Source organism: Ursus arctos, unplaced genomic scaffold, assembly GCF_023065955.2.
Source record: "Ursus arctos isolate Adak ecotype North America unplaced genomic scaffold, UrsArc2.0 scaffold_16, whole genome shotgun sequence".
Taxonomy (NCBI): domain Eukaryota; kingdom Metazoa; phylum Chordata; class Mammalia; order Carnivora; family Ursidae; genus Ursus; species Ursus arctos.
The window spans coordinates 18377757-18396739 of record NW_026622830.1 but is presented as its reverse complement, the minus strand read 5'-3'; the positions used below and the strand labels follow the sequence as shown (position 1 = coordinate 18396739).

The window sequence follows — 18983 nt, the reverse complement described above, 5'->3', positions numbered from 1 at the left end:
GACATGACAACTAAATGAAATACCTCACCTTAGATTGGGTTCCATCCTGGGGAGGTAGAGGACATCATTAGGTCAGCTGACCAAATTGGAATATGAACAGTAGATTATAAAGTATATATGCATGTAAATTTATGAAGCTGCTAAGTACTGTATGTATGTAAGGGAGTATCTATATAGAAATTCTTAGGAAATACATGAGATATTTAGGGGTAAAGGGCTATATATAATACAAGTAACCATAAATGGTTCAGGACGAATAGCTACGTGTAAACACACACGTATGTAGAGGGAAGTGAGGCAGACATGTACTGTGCAAAGTGAATGATGTGTAAAATATTAATGATTGGTGAACCTGGTAAAGGATGTGGGTGTGCCTTGGGCTTTTTTATTTTCAAGTTTTTGTAAACTTGCAATTATTTCCAAAGTAAAGACTTTTTAAATAATAGGTTCTACTTATTTCTTTTAGGTTTTTAAGAACTTACAGCTATTTATGGAGAACAAACAGCCTGAGGATGATCTTTTTGATAGACTCAATGTGAGTGGACAGAGTGCACTGGGTTGAAGGAGGGGCCCAGCCAGAGCCTCCTCACAAGCTCCTAAAGGAGAGGTTTGCCTGGGGGTGACTTGGACTCTCCCTTCAGTCTGTCCTGTGGCATCCTATATACACTCTTCCTCCCGTAGGCACACAGTGAATCCATGACCAAAGCCCTGAGACAGGGGGACAAACCCTGCCTTTTATTCTCTTGTGGCTCTTGCAGAGTCTTCTCTTGGCTGGATGCCCAGCCATTGCCGCTGGAGACTGAAGGCCTCTCCCTGATATCTTATCAGGGAAAATCTTAATAGGGAAGGACAACATTGCTTTATTGGCCTGCTTAAGATTAAAGTACTTCATATAGGGAGGTATCATGCAAGCCTATGTTTTGGAATTCTTTTCTCTCTCTCTCTCTCTCTCTCTCTCTCTCTCTCTCTTTTTGTGACTTCCCACTGGCAGGGCCGTAAACTTGGCAAAATTGAGATTACACTGGCATAAATGTCCTAGAGCTCGCCAGAAGGGTCAGAGTGGTATGGCTTTTGCCTAAATCCCAGTATCCTCTCTGTGCTTTGTCTCCTCCAGACTGGTATTCTAAATAAGCATCTTCAAGATCTCATGGAGGGCTTGACAGCCAAGGTATTCCGTACCTACAATGCCTCCATCACGCTACAGCAACAGTTAAAAGAACTCACAGCCCGTAAGTACTGCTTGGCCAGACGGGCCTGCACCCTTCCTGGTATGTCCATTGCCCTTGCTCAGTTAAATCCTAGATCTATTCTGCTTTTTCCCCTTAACTTTATGACTGGAAACTTTTCCTTCCATACCTCTAATAGAGAGCCGAGGCTTAGTTGTATAAACATAAAGTCAATGCAGTTTCCCTCTTCCTACCCCAACTTCAAAATTAATCTTCATGGAATGCCGACAGAAGCTTTCTATCTGCTTTGAAAATGCTTACATTTGATGTTTTATATGTGTGTTATTTGAAAACTCACAGGTGAAGACATAGTGCTATGATGTTTGGTTAAATTGGAGAGAATAAGGTTGTCATGGTTATTTTTTAAAAATAGGAGCACATCCTTCCCCTGAGGTTTCTGTCACTTTTCCTTCTTAAGATAGTATGTAATATTCTCCTAAAAACTAGGTGCAGAAGGTACAACCAAGATCCACAGGTTTTTTTCCTAGAGCCCAGTCATTGGTAAATTCCCCCTGTCCTCTGTAAGTATGTCAAATGGCCTTAGAATATGAGCTGGAAAATCCAAAGAGGATATTTTGAGAGTCAGTATTTTAGGGTGGGATAAAAGATGCCATGTGACATAAGTAAAATATTCCTCATGCTTTTAAGTTTTCTTTGTAAAACAGATAAACTGCCTTGTGGTTTTAAAATGTAAAACTTGTGATCCTTTTGTCTTACCCTCCTCTACAGACCTTTTCTGTCCCAATTCCACATTTTCTTCAGGTTACATTGGGTGGCTAGGTGGGGGAGGCAGCCTTTGAGACAAACAGAAGATGACTCTTGACTCTCAGGTTTTGACCTTGTGTCTTGGGAGAACTGGATCATCAGAGTGGGATGAGGGCCAGCAAAGTCATGAGGGAGAAGCGTCGGGGAAGCATGTTGTGTATTCTTCTCATGTATACATACTGACTCTTTTACCCTCCTGTTCTTTCTTCACAGCGGATGAGAACATCCCAGCAAAGATCCTATCTTACAACCGTGCCAACCGAGCTGTTGCAATTCTTTGTAACCATCAGAGGGCACCGCCCAAAACTTTTGAGAAGTCCATGATGAACTTGCAGTCTAAGGTACTGCAGGTCTGGATGGAGGGGTAGCAAAATTCAGGGAACCCCATCTGCTGTGGACAGATAATCTGCAAACTGGAGGCCTTCTGGGCTGGGATATGAGGAGGCCAGTTCTAGGTCTGTTCTGGAAGACAGTCCATGCTAAAGAGAAACAAATGGAAATATTCTAGGAGTTATCCCCATCAAGATACTGAGTATCAGTACCCATTGTTTAGGAAGTCTCCATTCTGTGAACAGAAGTCGTGCACTGGCCACTTCCTGTTTTGAAAAACTAAGTTTGATGTACCCTCTTTGAAATATTGCTAATTATTGTCCTTATTATAAATGAGGATAATGGATATAGAGAGAGTCTTTACAATTCCTTGCCATAGCCCAGAAATACAACTATTTCCAAATTAGATTGTTTCAAGTCGAAAAGATGATGAAACAGTGATCTTTAATTGCCCCCTTATCCTGGCACAACTATTTTTATTTCTACACATTCCACATGAATCATATTTTTATGTAGCTCATCATCAAATGTCTGTTGAATACTGGCTTTGTGCCAGAGTTGCTGCCCTAGAGGGAGAGACTGACATGCAAACAAGTAGATGCTGTTCCTCCTCCATGTGCCCTCCTCCCTATGACTCTGCCTGGTACTGCACTTGTTGTAAGCCACAAGGCACTAAACATTTGGGTGGTTGGTATTTCTGTGTTAGCAATAGCTACACAACTAACCTATTCCAGTGCACTAACTCGCAATAGAATTTGCAGTATTTCACTCTAGAGCAGACACCCAGGGTCACAAAGGACCAATTATTTTGGAATATACTTACCAAATACATTTTAAAAAGTCTGTGATGTGCTTCCTTATTAAGTAAGATCTTAAGGTGGGTCTGATAATGACTGTAAATTTCAGGCATAGTAATGAATACGTGAATGATACTTCAAGGTTTCTGCCATAATTACAGTGATACGGAAATATCTCTACATATATTGGTGGTGAAATCTTAGGTACTACTGGTGTTACTGTGGTTTGTTGCCCACACTCATAATTGAAGAAGAAATGGTGAATTTCAAATAGAGGTTAGTGAACTTACAGATGTAATTCTTTCTATCCACATTCACAGAATTCTGTACTAGGACAAATGGAGTTAAAAATGGCTACTATACAGTGAGGCTACATACACATTTCCAGGTCCACCATGTTTTCCTTCTATTGAAATTTCTTTAAGAGAAATACCCTGTAGTAGTACATCTGGGTCAAAAAATATCCACAAGCTGCAGTTCATGCTACAGGAGCCATCTGGTTTTCCTGAAGGGATGCATATGTGCACAGTAAATGAATATACACCCCTAGACCTCTCCGATCCTTAGACCATATGGTTGGCAGGCAAAGAACCCTATAGGCCACCCTTCCTAGCAGCTCCCATTTGCTGCAACTCTATTAAATGGTCATCTGGTATCATTTATTCTCCCCATGTTATTATTCCAAGCCAGAAATAAAAAGCATGAATATTCAGGTGCTGTTTACCCAATTCAGACTACCCCTCCCTGGAGCATGAGGAGTTATTTTGTTGATCTTACTCTGGAACCACTGTTTGGGCAGCCCAGGCTGCCTGCCAGACGAGCCCTCCAAGCCCAGGAACCCTCTCCTGTGTGCCCACAAAGCAAACACACGCCCCTGTTTGCCAAGTGAATCAATGGAGTCTTTGATGCTTTGAGAGAATTTGAAACAGCCTGCCAATTTAGCATCCACAGAAATGGTTAAAAGATTGTGGTTTGTTACATTTCTAGCCTGAGAAGAATCTGGCTAGTGGTGTCTGTGATGCTTTTGTATATAGAATCCATTTCTTCAGCTTGACTTTGGACAACATAGATGTTGGAAGTAAGCCATTTATAGTAAAATGCATTTAATGATTCTCTCACAATGGTGGCCTCTGTTTCTAGTCTTGGGCTGTCTGTGTATACCTAACAGACAATTCTAGGCTGAGAGTAACAGCCCAATGTGTGTTGAATCAGGCAAGTATTTATTTACTCTGCAGAGGTTCCCTTGACCTCGCAGGTTAGCAAGGCAATAGCACGTCTGAGGTTCTGCCCCCAGCAGCATGAGCTTGACTGTTTCGGGCTCTGGTTTCATGGTGTTGCCTGCTGCTGTGCTTAAGCAGGAACTAAGAACTTGGGTTTTCCAGAGGTATTTCAAGGGTTCTATAAGCAAGAAAGGCTGGAGTTGCCCTTGTTTTCTTCCTTTATAGAAAGTGCTCCATAGCTAAAAATGTTTTCAGACCTCTGTTTCTGAGTGATAACTACTTCAGTTTCCTTGCCATCTCAGCTCTCTCTTCTTTTAAAAACAGAATGCTAAAGCCAAGGCATGCCATGTATAGGTTTGAACAGATTGGCTGAGCTGTTTGCTTCCTGAGTATTTCAGTTGCCATTTTAAGTCCCTTAGGTATTCTCTTCAGTGCATCCTTTTTTCTTGAGAAGCTGGCGGCTCCTTCCCAGAGTACTGGCAGAAGCTGAGGAATGAGCTATGTTCAGTAGCTGTAAGGATCCTGTCTCAGCTTCATAAAGAGTTCTCTCGTGTAGTATTCTTAGAATGAAGGCTACACCCTGGCACAGGATCCATTCGACAAACAGCTTTCATTTGTAGCCCTCCTCCCAGGTGTCCTATGACTGAAAGATTAGCACGTTCCCAGTCCTGACAGGTTCTTTAGCCTGAGCTTCTGGATTGAGGGGGTCCTGGGTCACTGCCTATAGAAGGATCACTTATTTCTTGAGGGGTCAGTGAAAAACATAAATGGCCAAATAGCAGTCAAATTCAGCAGTCACTGGACATCTGCCCTGTGCCTTCAAGAAGCCACCGCTGGGGGTTTTTACTTGGCACGCCACTCTGCCTGCCTAGTGGACACAACTTCTGGTTTCATCTCTGGTGGGGCCTGCCTTTTTTTCTCTCTGGGCTGTCTGGGCTGATTTTCTTAAACCTTACTGTTTTTCCTCACCTAGATTGATGCCAAGAAGGAACAGTTAGCAGATGCCCGGAGAGACCTGAAAAGTGCTAAGGCTGATGCCAAGGTCCTGAAGGATGCAAAGACCAAGAAGTATGTACCTGGTGTTGTGCAAAGCTGGGGCTTGGTTGACAGAAAAGTGGGGACAGTATCAGAGGCCTTGGGGCCCCAGCCTGTCTAGGATTTCTGAGTGGTGTCTTTTGGAAATCTCTGTATTTAGGGCTTTCCTGCTTTTGCTGCCCCTGCATGGCAGGGTGGGGTTGCAGTGTTCTTGTCCAGAGGTTAGGCCTGGTTCTTGAATGACTTCCATTCTTCCAGGGTGGTAGAGTCAAAGAAGAAGGCTGTGCAGAGACTGGAGGAGCAGTTAATGAAACTCGAAGTGCAGGCCACAGACCGAGAAGAGAATAAACAAATTGCTTTGGGAACCTCCAAACTCAATTATCTGGACCCGAGGATCACAGTGGCTTGGTAAGCACTGAGCCCTTCTTGAGTCCCAGCTGCTGGCTTGAAAAGGGTGGTGGAGTGGGGGAGGGGGGAGGAAGGGGGTTCAAGAGCATTGTGGGCCTTCGCATGCCATTCCTGCACTTCACACTTTAAATCCTTTGGGAAACCCTTGCCTTTCTACTATGCATACTACAGATGCACTAGAACATCCTGAATGACCCTAAATGGTCAGTAATGTTATACTGCCTTGGAATGTATGTCTGTTTTTAAAAGGCATTTGCAGCCCCTACCTCTATGGAACTTTAGGACAAGAATGGGAATTCTTAGCCCTTATTAAAGGAAAGCTATAAAAGAGCCCATCTGTCTACACTTGAACAAAACTTTTCAGTAAAATTTTTTTAAAAGTGAAGGAGGAAAGGAACAAGCAGAAAAAAAACAAAAATGAGAATATAGATCTCAGCAACCTACAGAGTTAGAGGAAGCTTATAACAAAGGCTGATAAATTCTCTATTTGTGTCCCCTCTTGCCTCACAGTCCTAGAATGACATCCAAGATAAGTGGCTTTTACTTTTTTGAAGATGCTTATTGAGTTCTAGGTGTAGGTGGAAGAATCCATCTCAGTGGCACCTGCTCCTCTGGGTCAGGGGTTCCACCCGACTCTTGCACCCTTTTTACTCTCTTTGCCCTGTTGGGTGCTAGAGGTTGGGTTAGCTTGAGGGGCAGTATGCTCAGTGGTTAAGAGCATGGACTCAAGCCAGACAGCTTGGGTTCAGTTTTAGCTCCATGGCTCTAGCTGCATGAGAATGTAAGCAAACTGCTCAGCTCCTTCTCTTGGTTTTTTCACGTGTACCTTTTTCATTAGTGCATCTGTAGGAGCATCTACTTTGTTAGAGGTCATTCTCATGATTTAAATGAGCACGTGATGCTCTTAGAATATGTCCAGCATACTCTTAAAATTCATTCTCACCAGATGGACATGAAGTGGGAGGCACATTCAAGCCCTCTACCCTGGGTCTGGGCTGTTGCTACCTGAGACACTAATCCTCCTCTTTCTCCTTTGTGTGCAGGTGCAAGAAGTGGGGGGTCCCAATTGAGAAAATTTACAACAAAACCCAGCGGGAGAAGTTTGCCTGGGCTATCGACATGGCTGATGAGGACTACGAGTTCTAGCCAGTCTTGAGGGGCAGGGTTCTGTGAAAAGGAACAGTGTGGTTTGGGGAAGATGGATAAACTGTGAGCCTTGCTTACCCTCACACCTGAGGGAGAGAGGCGGCAAGTCTTAACAAACCAACATCTTTGAGAAAAGATAAACCTGGAGATATTATAAGGGAGAGCTGAGCCAGTTGTCCTATGGACAACTTATTTAAAAATATTTCAGATATCAAAATTCTAGCTGTATGATTTGTTTTGAATTTTGTTTTTATTTTCAAGAGAGCAAGTGGATGGGAATTTGTCAGAGTTCTGCCAGGCAAATTCACTGTTTCACTGAAGCATTTGGATTCTCTTAGCTACTGTATACGAAGTCCGATTATATTGGTGCGTTTTTACAGTTAGGGTTTTGCAATAACTTCTATATTTTAATAGAAATGAATTCCTAAACTCCCTCCCCTTTCCCCCATTTCAGGAATTTAAAATTAAGTAGAACAAAAACCCAGCGCACCTGTTAGTGAGAGTTGTCACTATCTATTGTCATGGGAATCAATTTTCATTAAACTTGAAGCAGTCGTGACATCGGCAGTGTTTTGGTTCAGACACCTATTCACAGAAAAGCATGATGGGAAAATATTTCCTGACTTGAGTGTTCCTTTTTAAATGTGAATTTTTATTTCTTTTTAATTATTTTAAAATATTTAAACCTTTTTCTTGATCTTAAAGATCGTGTAGATTGGGGTTGGGGAGGGATGAGGGGTTGAGTGAGTCTAAAGATAATGAAATAATCAGTGACTGAAACCATTTTCCCATCATCCTTTGTTCTGAGCATTCTCTGTACCCTTCAGGTATCCATCTTTTTCATTTTAAACCCAGTCTTTCACTTGAAAGATTTTATTGTGTAAAAAGTTCCACAAGTCAATAATTTAGAGGAAAATGAGTATTTGGTCCAAAAAAGGAAAAATAATCAAGAATTTAGGGCTTTTATTTTTTCTTTTGTAATTGTGTAAAAAATGGAAAAAAAAACATAAAAAGCAGAATTTTAATGTGAAGACATTTTTTGCTATAATCATTAGTTTTAGAGGCATTGTTAGTTTAGCGTGTGTGCAGAATCCATTTCCCACATCTTTCCTCAAGTATCTTCTATTTTTATCATGAATTCCCTTTTAATCAACTGTAGGTTATTTAAAATAAATTCCTACAACTTAACGGAAACCTAGTGTCTGCTTTTCTGTTACCCCCAGGGTCCCAGGCCTGACCGGGGCTACAGGGCTGGGACTCTGTGTGGGATGTGGTCTCACTGTTCAGCTCAGCAAGGGTGGCTCCCTCCCCAGGAGCTGGGGCTGGGCTGGGCCTGGAAGGGGCTGCATCTGTCCTGCTGTGGATGTGGGTCAGAGGGGAGCCAAAGTCCACATCCTCTAATAAAAGCAGGCCCAGGAAGTGAGGGAGGATATAGAAAATCTATAAGAACAGGTGGGGTACAATTCTGTGGAGCCTAGGGTAGGTAATGTTTATTGAGCAAGATGGAACGCATGTATTTGGGAGGCAGATTCTCCACTTCCATGTGTGCTGGCCAGAAGCAGCAGGGAGCTGGTTTGGGTTTGCTTGTGTGGCTAAGCTTACAGTCAGGAAGGCAGGAATTCAGGGAACTAAGCCAATTTCTAATCCAGTACTCACTGGATCCCAGAAGCCCAAATGTAGACTCCCTGTGTTGACTGGTTAATTGAAAAAGAGAGTGGTCTAAGACCACTCCCCAGGGCTCCTGTACCCATGTTGGTAGGGTCCATTCAAAAATGGTGAGTGGGTGAAGGGTGAGTTATCCTGGCCAAACGGAGCAGGAAGGCCAGTGGTCAGAATTGGTCACTTAGCCCTAGGCCCTCTGACTTGCTAGCATGCACAGGTATGTTCTGGGAGGAGAGCCATCTCCTTGATGGTCTCTTAACTCCCTGGGGCTGGGGGCTGGGCTGGTGCTGGCCCACTGAAGAGAACCCTGGAAGGTCCTTCTTGGCAGCCTGCATTTCATTGGCCAGTGAGGGAGGGAGCATTCATGCCAGGGAATAAAGGAGGTTATGTAGCCATCAGTGCTTTGGAGCAAATTACAGCCAAGTTTTGTAAATTCTGTGGTGTTGAGGTAGCTAAACCATTGAACATAAAGAATGGCAACACAGAGGCTCTTGAAATGATACACTTCATGGCTGGGGGGTGGGTGATGAGAATTTGGACCTGAGGTTTGGGACCTGAGCAGGACTGTCCACAACCAGGGGACAACCCTTGGTCCAGAACTAGAAATTAGGGACAGGAGGCCTTGGAGGCATAAGATTTTACTGATGAGGAGAAACTCATGCCTACCTTTCCCAGCAGGGATCTTCCTACAAATCCTCTGAGGGCAGGGGCACGGCAACTAGATCCTGGTCAAGAATGATTGTGAAGGGCACTCTTGGTGGTGGCAGACCTGGGAGAGCAGAGGATGGGAAGCTGACCTGGCCAGTGGGGATGAGGAAAGAGGTTGGACAGGTAGGTGACGGCCAGATGGGACAGGCCCTGAAAAATGCTTGAGCACGGAGCTGGGAGAAACCCACCCCTCGCTTACTCCTCCAGTAGGTTGGTTCCCTCTTCACACTTCCAGCCTTGTCCAGAAGCAGAAGCCTGATATGTAGAGTCTGAAAAACTCCTAAGGGGCTCTTCTGTGATGTTCAAGTCCAGCTGTGGGCAAATCAGGATGGCTTCCATGTGCCAGGTATCTGGGGGCTTGCTTGGCTCCTCTTTCCCTTACCCCCTGCATCTGCTCAGCAGCTCCCGTCCATTCTCTTGTCAAATCCACCTTAGGCCTATGTCACATTTAAAAAATGAAAAAAAAAAGTCTCACAACTCCCAGCTGTTCCCAGCCACTACCCCTCCGTCTCCCATTTTACATAGAAGTGCCTGGAGTGAGTCATCCGCCCTTCCGGGTCATGCCTCCACCCACTGCAACCAGCTTCTATCCCACCTTGACCCCGAATCCCCCCTCCATTCTGACCACAGTCACCAAAGAAGTGTGACCAAACCAATAAATGGGCTCTGCATTGTGTATCTTTAAGTTCTTTTTGGCACTAGACACTTAACCACTCTTCCATTTAATAGCTCTATTGAAAACACTTGACCTATCATAAAATCCACCCATTCCAAGTGTATTTTTAGTAACTACTGAGGGCTATGGCCATCACCATAAATCCGTTTTAGTATATCATCCTCCCCAGTAAGATCCCTTGTGCCCACTTCAAGTTAATCCCCACTCCCACCTCCAGCCTCCACTAATCTACTTTCTCTATAAATTTATGTTCTCTGGTGGACATCACACACAAATGGAGTGGTACAACATGTGAGTACTCCCCTCTCCAAGCACGTCTCTCTAGTTTCCATGATGGCACCCTCTCCTGGGTTTACTCCTGTCTCTCTCAGGCTGCTGCGTCTTGGTCATTTCCCCTCTCAGGTCCTGGCTGCTGTGGCTCTCTCCTCTGCACAGAAGAATTGGGCCTAGTGGATTTCATTTGCACAGAGGGCGACGGCTCCCAGACCTCCACCTCCAGACTAGACCCCTTTCCTGAGCTCCAGACCCATGCTGGAGCTGCAGGGGAGGTCCCCAAGCTACTCAATCTCAAATCTCTGGAACTGAGCTCAGGACCAACTACTCTGCAGCCACTGGGCTATTTCACATCTCAGGGAAAGGCACCACCATTCACTCTGCCCCTTGCTCCTTTCTTTCTCTTACCTCCACATCCAGTAAATTACCAACTCTGAAATCACCTCCTAAATGCCGTATACACCAAATATAGGTATTTCTCCCACAAAAATCTTCATAAAATTTTTTTTACTCAAAAAAGAGTTTACTTACATTTCAGTCTTTACAAAATCCCTCATATAACGGGATGCTCTCTCACCTTGTTTTGAACCAAAAAGCACTTTTTGGAAAAAAGACATTACCCTGAAATGACCTCAGTCAAGCTAGTTTTGGACGATTATAAGTAGTCCCCTGACAAAATCAGTAAACGAAGCAAAGAAATTTACCACAGACTTAGTAATTATTTCTCACAATCCCAAGTATTACATATAAACAAGCCTCTTAAAGGACACTTTAATAGCAAGACAGCATTGTTTTTTTTTAGGCTTGGTAATGGTATGAAGATCTATCTATCTATCTATACACATACACACTTAAAATTTGTGTCAAAATAATATGGAAGGGGTTAGTGGGTGGAGTTTGACATGAAACAAGAGTGCCCATCAATTCATAATTGAAGCTGGCTGATGGGTACAAGGAAGTTCACTGTACTCTCTTGTCTACACTTACATACATTTGAAATTTTCCATAAAATTTTTAATGCAATACAGTAAGTAGTTATTATGCAGGTCATTAATATATACCTATGGGAGAAATGAAAAGAAAGCTGTTTTAATGTCACAAAAGATAATTATGCTTAGATTAAAATTTCTAGTAATAGCATCACATACTGACTCGAAAAGTATTTTCAACAACACGAATGAGTCTCAAAAACATACTGAACATAGACCACGGTTACATACTCCTTGATTCCATTTATGTGAAATTCTAGAATAGGCAAAAACTACTCTGGAGTGATGGAAAGTACGTTAGTGATTGCTGGACGGGAGGGCAGGGGAGACTGACTACAAAAGGGGCACTGAGAAACCAGGGTGATGGAAATGTTCTGTACCTTGATTGGGTAGAGGTTACATGAGGGCATACATTCGTCAAAGCTCACCATTTTTTTTTTTTAATATGTAAGTTATTCCTCAGTCAAGCCGATTTTTCAAAAGTACTCAAACAATTTAGAAAGCAGTGAAGGTGATGTGCCTTCAGAAATTATATTAGATGACTCAAAGTAGCTCACCTGGTGACAACTACATAGAAATCAAATATTCATAGAGAGTTCGAACATAAGTTTATTACCGCAAATGTGAGAGCGGGGAAAAATAAATATTCATAAATTAATATACTGTTTTAAATAATATGTGATTTAGTATATGTTTACATAACTAAATAAACTGTTATATTGGCCATCTGAATCATGCGTCTCTAAAAATGTTTCTATTTTAGTTGTAAAGAAGCCGCAGAACATCTGGAACGTCCTTATTGCAAAAACAAGTGATCACCTTATACTGGGAGTTGCCATATCTTCAGGCATATACATGATCTCTCACTTAACCTCTACCATCACATCTCTTCTCAGTGCTCCATGGGCCCTTCTTGCACTGAATTGTCATCTGTTGACAAATGTCTGTTGGCATTTCTCTACCCGCAAGTGAAGTGAGAACTTGGTCTGATTCATCTCCACTGTCTTACTACCGTAGAGGAGCATCAGGAGAGTTTGTTAGAAGAACAGAAGAGAAAGCAGAAAAACAGCAGGTCAGCCTGGGTCCGGGCCAGTGGCTAGCAAGGGCTTGCCCCCTCTCTTACTAAAGTGAAGCAATTACAGGATCCCTGCCACCTCCCTGAACAAGGTACATCTGGGGCCCACTCTTAAGAGCCCATCAGCAAAGGGGAAGTAGAGTCTGCAGAGAGAGCAGAGTTCTTGCAGTGGCTGGGGCAGGCCTGGTTTTGCCTTGAGTGACAGAAAACATGAGGCTCTGGAGGGGCTGAGAGTCCATCCCAGGTCCGGAGGGAAGCAGGAAAACAGGACCTAAAAAGCGTGTTGAACATTCCCGGGGCGCCTGGGTGGCTCAGTCATTCAAGCGTCTGACTTCAGCTTCAGGCCATGGGATCAAGCCCCACGTTGGGCTCTCCACTATCGGGGAGTCTGCCCCTCCCCATGCTCGTTCTTTCTCTCTCTTTCAAATAAATAAAATCTTAAAAAAAAAAAAAAAGCAGCAGCAGCAGCATGAGATCCAACAACTAAGTTGGAGCCATAGATAGATATTGGGGCCAGATGTTAAGAGCCTGAACTGCAGGTTGTGGGGTGGAGCTCAAGGTGCATTGAGGTGAGTATTAAGTACCAGCTGTGTACGGAGGTACAGGTTAGCCTGCTCAAACTCAGATGAGCTGGTCAGTCACCTAACATTAAGAAACTACCAAACAAAAATTTTAAAGAACAGTTTTAAAGAAAAAAAGATAAAGTTTTATGTGAGTAAACAAGACTATAAGTCTATAACTCTGCCTTTCAGTTGTGGAAGGGGCTTCATTGAACTGTACTTTTATATTATCCCTTCTATATTCATGCAGGGTCATTACGGGGAACAAATGAAAACTGCATATCTGTTGGGAACGTTCTCCTCTATCTCAATCAAATAAGTGTCCATATGAGAAACTTCTTTTATAATTTAACCCCAAGACAATTTTTCTCCCCCAGGGAATCAGTTAACAGAATAAGAAGTTTTTGCTTTGGCTACCAGGAAGTTCAGCCACATTTGATTCTCAGTAACAGCAGTCGTGTTAACCCATACTAACTACATTATATTCCTCCTTCTTATAGTAGCCTATTCCAATTCTACAGTGCAATATTTTTGTCCTTTGTTTTAAATACTCTAAACCTTTTTAAAGGACTGGAAAGGAATACATATGAGGCGGGCACAGCAATGAGCCACTGAGATTCTCCTTCAAGGAAGCCCCTGTTGCCCCAACTTCTGGGAGACCTGTCAGCCCTCAGAGATCGCCTCAGTTCCAGAAAGCCACGTGACTGAGGCTGTGCTCTTCCCAGGGCTGATTGAAGTGGGATTACGCAGGCCCAGCCATTTCAAGCCAACACCAGACAACAGCGCTCCCTGGCAGTTGGCTGAGGCTGTCGCCAGGACTGCATCATAGTTTAACTTCTCCCTCGGCCCTCTCCTGTTTCCTTCTCTCTCTTCCACAGTGTTGATCCCAACAGCCCTCCCTATCAAGCATTCTACACACTACCCTCTGCCACAGAGTCTGCTTCCCAAAGAACCTAATCTGTGACATTTAACCAAATACAGATGGCCCCTGATTTATGATAGTTTGACTCACGATTTTTCAGCTCAACGATGATGCAAAAGTGATATGCGTTCAGTAGAAACTGTACTTTGGATTTTGATCTTTTCCTGGTTAGCCATATGCAGTGCGATCCTCTCTTGTGATGCTGGGCAGCGACCATGACTCCCAATCAGCTATGTAATTAAGAAGGTAAATAACCCATACACTTACAACCACTCTGCACCCGTACAACCATTCTGTTTTTCACTACAGTATTCAGTAAATTACATGAGACATTCGACACTTTATTATAGAACAGGCTTTGTGTTAGGTGATTTTGCCCAACTGTAGGCTAATGTTAGTATTCTGAGTACATTTAAGGTAGGCTAGGCTAAGCTATGATGTTCAGTAGGTCAGGCACAGTAAATGCATTTTCGACTTACTGTATTTTCAACTTATGATGGGTTTATTGGGATGTAACCCCATCATAAAGCAAGGAAGATCTATAACTAAAAATAGAAAACACGTCAGGTAGGGGTATTACGGAAAGGGGTGAGAATACACAACAAAATAGTTCATACCTACACGGGAGGCAACATTAGCATTGACTCTGGAGCCAGGCTGCCTGAGTTTGAATCCCATCTCTCAGCTGTGTGTCCACGTCTTTTAATCTATCTGTGCCTCAGTTTTTCCATCTGTAGATTGGAAATAATAAGAATACTTATCTCATAGTGCTGTAATAAGTAAATGAGCAATGTGGGTAAAGCAGTTATATAGGACTTACTATATGCCAAGTGCTGTTCTAAGTGTTCGGTAAATAAACACCTATGAAGTCAGGGCCAGAGGGGCATCTGAGCTGGGACCCTTACCCAGAATCCAGACACACCTGGTATGGTGTGGGCTGCGGCATGTTGAAGCACGAGTGCTGACAGAAATAGACCCAAGCAGGGCTAGCCTGGGTGATGTCAGGGCGTGTGTCTTGTGTGGGTTCTGGGCTGCTCCCTCCAAGCCAGCGCAGCTGCACGCTTTGCCAGTAACACCCACGTACCCATATATATGCTGAGCTGGGGGAAGCCCAAACCAGCCACACCCTCTGCATGCCCTGCTTTTCCTGAATCTCTTTTGGTGGAGGGAGGCACCTGAGGCCTGAGATGTGAGCTCAGAAGTCCCAGGAGGAAATGGGGCCTTTTTTCTGATTAAGGGCCTGGCAGCAGACTGAAAATATGAGCTCCTGTTGACAGAGATTTCTGGAACCCCTGGGGGCCTGGCCCTGGAGGCAAAAGCAAAAGCAAGGAAGCATGGTCTGTGTGCTAGGAAGCTCTCAGAAAATGGAGAAACAGAGATTTTAAAAGTGTATCACAGCCTGCAGGCTGCCCAAGTCAAAACAAGAAGCTCAACGAGGACTGTAGCACTTAGGAGGCGGTGCCCAGGACAAATGGACAAGATCAGATAAGCAGGGAGAGGCCCCACTCAGTCCCCACCTGTCTTCCTGGCTTCATACCTGCCGTGCCCCCCCTCGATTAGTAAACTTTAGCCTTCTTAGCCCTACACTCATTAAGCTCTTTCTGGCCTGAGGGCCTTTGTACATGTTGTTACCTCTGACTGGAAAGTACTTTCCTCCAACCCACCTCTAATAATTCACCTGGCCAGCTACTCACATCCTGTAGACCGCTGCTGAGTCCTAGAGAGGCCTTCCTCTTCTACTAAGAGAGAGTGAAAGTAAGTGTCCCTCATGTTTTATCTCGTAGCCCTCTGTGCTCTTCCTTCCTACCTGCCATCCTGTCCCTACATCACACTGTTTATCTGTTTAATGTCTGAATTCCTGGAGGGTTGGTGCTGGATTTCTCTTTCTCTACGAACCCAGGGTACTAAGGCCCAGCACAGGGCAGCTCAGGGGCAGCACCACTTTAAGCCCAAGGCAGCCCAAGCCATACTCTATGAGCACTCACGTTCTGTGAAAGTTCCCTGTGCCCAGGGCCAGCCATGCTCAGGGCCTCCCCTCACCTGTACTGACTAGCCAGCTAGCCTCTGTGCCCACTGACTGCTGACCACCAGGACCTACTTAAGGCTCTCTTATAAAGCAAAAAAATGCATGGACTCATGACAGACCTGAGTTCAAATTCCCACTTGTTACTTATGTGGTCTTGGGGCAAGTTGTAGAACTTATCTGAATCTCAGGTTCCTTTCCTCATCAGTAAATGGGGACAATGATCCCCAATTAGAAGGTAATTATGAGGGGGGCACCTGGGTGGCTCAGTCGTTAGGCGTCTGCCTTCAGCTCAGGGCGTGATCCCAGCATTCTGGGATCGAGCCCCGCATCAGGCTCCTGCCCTGGGAGCCTGCTTCTTCCTCTCTCCCACTCCCCCTGCTCATGTTCCCTCTCTCACTGGCTGTCTCTTTCTGTCAAATAAAATAAATAAATAAATAAATAAATAAATAAATAAAGTAATTATGAGGATCAGGTGTGACCACACCTGTAAGCCTTGTAGCGCTAGGGCAGGCACTGGGTCAACTCTAGTGCCCTCCCTCCCACTTTAAAGGGTGGGCACTAGGTGGCAGTCCATCTCAATCAGTCCACCTCCCCCAGGTGGCTGAAGCCTACAAAATTTCTCAGCTTCATGCTGGATTCTCAGCTTCCTAGGGGCCACACTTGAGGGAATCTAAACACAAACCCACACAAGTTACCACTGCAGCAAGACAAAGTCAGAGGCAGCCCCAGACAGTAGTCACCACCCAGCTGGGTAGGTTGTCTGAGCACACACTCATATACTCACAAATTCCAGAAACTTGGATCTTTCTCTGGCATCAGCTGTGTGCTCTGCTGGGCCTCTGGCCTCTGAAGTTGCCTTGCTTTGCTTGACTCGACATCTGTCAGACCGGCTCCACTGTGACCACAGGTGTCTTCCGTTTGTGACCGGGGCAGCTACGCTGCAGGGGCAAGTCTACGGAATGGCTTCAGGAAGACAGAGTGAATTATTCAAGTAACCACTAAAAGGCCTTGTGGCTGGAGCATGGAGAGTGAAGGGGAGGTAGTACAGACAAACTGGGAGAAAAAGGGGCCTGACTATACAGGACCAGTTGGGATCGGAGGGAGTATGGATGTTAAGTGCAATAGGAAGTCATGATGGGTTTGAGGCCAGAGGTAGGGGATTGCGATTTAATTTCTTTTCAAAGATTAAAGCATGAAGAATAGATGCAGTCAAGATCAGGAAGAGTAAATAGGCTGGATGAGAAAAGATGGACGTCAGGCTTGTGGGTGAAGTGGAGATAGTCAACGGTAGAGCAAACAGGCCTTGCTAGATTTGCTGGGTGGTTGAGGCCGACAGAGGAATCAAGGCTACCTCCAACGGTTTTGGCCCAAGCACCTTAGAAGACTTAGTGCCGTGTTCCGAGAAAGTGGACACTGTGGGAAGAGCAGTTTGAGGAGGGAGGTGAGACGCTCGTGGTAAGTGGGGGCGTGGAACCGACAGTGGGATGAAGGGGAGATACAGATTTGGCGCTACGGATGCCTGGGTCTGGGGGTGAAGCCACGCGAAAGGTCGGGTCGCCTTAGGAACTAGCTCAGGACCCAGCCCAGAGGAAGAGAAGCTTCTGGGACCGACCGAAAGGCAGCGGCCTGTGAGGCAGGAGGAAAACACAGGGAGTTAGGCCACGAAAACCAAAGCTCCGGAGAGCATTTGCAAGAGGGGCGCGTGGAGGCGGAGCGTGAGATGGGGCGGGCAGTGGCTGATGAGAAGCCACAGAGATGGAGGCCACCGGGGGCCACACGTCTAAAGGCCCTACAGGGGACGCTTAGGCCTGGGGGCTTCTCCGAATGACGGGTCCGTAGAAGGCCACACTGGCCGCAGGGGATGGACGGACAGGGGTCGGGCCGTCGCAGGAGCGGCCTGAGGGCCAGCCCTGCGCAGCCGAAAGGGAGGGGCGGGACAGGCCTGCTGTCCATCAGAGCCCGCCGGCCAATCCGCAGGCTGCTCCGCCCCCGCCCCTCCCCGGAGAAGGCGCTCAGAGGACCCGCCTCCGCCACCGCCGCCGCCGCTGCCGCCGCCGCGGGTGTGAGGCGGCCGGGCCTGGCCTGGCTGGCTTCCTCCGCCGGGCAGCCCGCCCAGGTAACCGGGTTTGGCCGGCGGGCCTGGGGGCGCTCTGCACCCTCGCCTCTTCTCCCGGCCGCCGCGCGGGGAGCCGGGTTGAGGAAAGGGCTGCGGCTGGGCCTGTGCGGGACAGTGGGCTGGGCGGCCGCCTGTGCGTGTGCGACTGACTGACGGGCCGGCGCGGGGCTGCCGCGCGTGACGGGGTCGGTCGGGGCAGCGTGAGGAAGCTCTGCGGGACGGAGAAACGGGCTGGTTGACCGCGAGCGGCGCGCGCGCTCCTGCCGCCAATCGGCCCCGCGCCCCCGCCCGGGGCCTGTCCGGGGGTCGCGGGGCGCAGGCGCGGCGGGCGGCGGGCGGGGGTCCTCTCCACCGGCGCGCGGGCGCCTTTGTTCCCGGCGCGCGGGCCGGGGCGGGGCCTGCAGAGCCGCCCCGCCCCCCGCTCAGGCCCCGCCCCGTCTCCGCCCGCAGGACCCGCCGCCGGGCCCGCTCGCCGGCCGCCTCAGCCGCCGCCGCCTGCTCCCGCCGGCCGGGCCTGCGCCGCCGCCGTTCCCCCCCCTCCACTTCCACCCCCAGTGCAGAAGCCATGGCGGGCGCCGCGTCCCCCTGCGCCAATGGCTGCGCGCCCGGCGCGCCCTCGGACGCCGAGGTGCTGCACCTCTGCCGCAGCCTCGAGGTGGGCACCGTCATGACTTTGTTCTACTCCAAGAAGTCGCAGCGGCCGGAGCGGAAGACCTTCCAGGTCAAGCTGGAGACGCGGCAGATCACGTGGAGCCGTGGCGCCGACAAGATCGAGGGGGCCAGTAAGTGCGCCCCCTCCCCGGGGCCCGCTGCGCGCGGGGGCCGCGGGAGTCCGCGGTCGGCTCCCGCGCGCCCTGGCCGCTGCTGGAGTGACTTGGGTAAACTTTCGGGCCCTCCCCCACAGCCTCCGGGCCCGCCCCCGCTTCGGCCCCGGTGGTCACCGGGGGCGGGGGGCATCCGGGTCCTCAGTCACCTGACAGGACACCCCCTCCCCCGGCCCAGGGGGGAGTGTTCCAGGCGCTTTGCCCAGAGGCCTAAAACTCATAGCC

The 18983-nt window shown here is 47.1% G+C and overlaps 2 protein-coding genes and 1 long non-coding RNA gene across 6 annotated transcripts in view; 2 read left to right on the top strand and 1 right to left on the bottom strand.

Annotated features, from left to right (window-relative positions):
• TOP1 (DNA topoisomerase I) overlaps nucleotides 1-8121 on the top strand; it is an 88783-nt gene extending 80662 nt beyond the window's left edge. For both annotated transcript variants that reach the window (XM_026503506.3, XM_057312525.1), the window contains 6 exons: nucleotides 467-535; nucleotides 1115-1229; nucleotides 2205-2332; nucleotides 5312-5406; nucleotides 5632-5781; nucleotides 6825-8121. In XM_026503506.3, the coding sequence (XP_026359291.1) occupies nucleotides 467-535; nucleotides 1115-1229; nucleotides 2205-2332; nucleotides 5312-5406; nucleotides 5632-5781; nucleotides 6825-6927 (660 nt within the window). In that variant the 3' untranslated portion in view covers nucleotides 6928-8121. The remainder of the gene's footprint in view (nucleotides 1-466; nucleotides 536-1114; nucleotides 1230-2204; nucleotides 2333-5311; nucleotides 5407-5631; nucleotides 5782-6824) is intronic.
• A 1637-nt stretch (nucleotides 8122-9758) lies between these two features.
• Nucleotides 9759-17680, bottom strand: LOC113258608 (uncharacterized). Its single transcript, XR_003317296.4, has 3 exons — nucleotides 16603-17680; nucleotides 14410-14523; nucleotides 9759-14022 (listed from the first exon to the last, which is right to left on the bottom strand). It is a non-coding gene; the product is annotated as an uncharacterized LOC113258608 (long non-coding RNA).
• Nucleotides 17681-18384: 704 nt separating this feature from the next.
• The window catches only part of PLCG1 (phospholipase C gamma 1), a 36356-nt gene continuing 35757 nt past the window's right edge, over nucleotides 18385-18983 (top strand). For 2 of the 3 annotated variants that reach the window (XM_026503508.4, XM_026503507.4), the window contains exon 1: nucleotides 18385-18716. In XM_026503508.4, the coding sequence (XP_026359293.1) occupies nucleotides 18500-18716 (217 nt within the window). In that variant the 5' untranslated portion in view covers nucleotides 18385-18499. The remainder of the gene's footprint in view (nucleotides 18717-18983) is intronic. The other variant, XM_044385825.3, reaches the window with a different exon arrangement.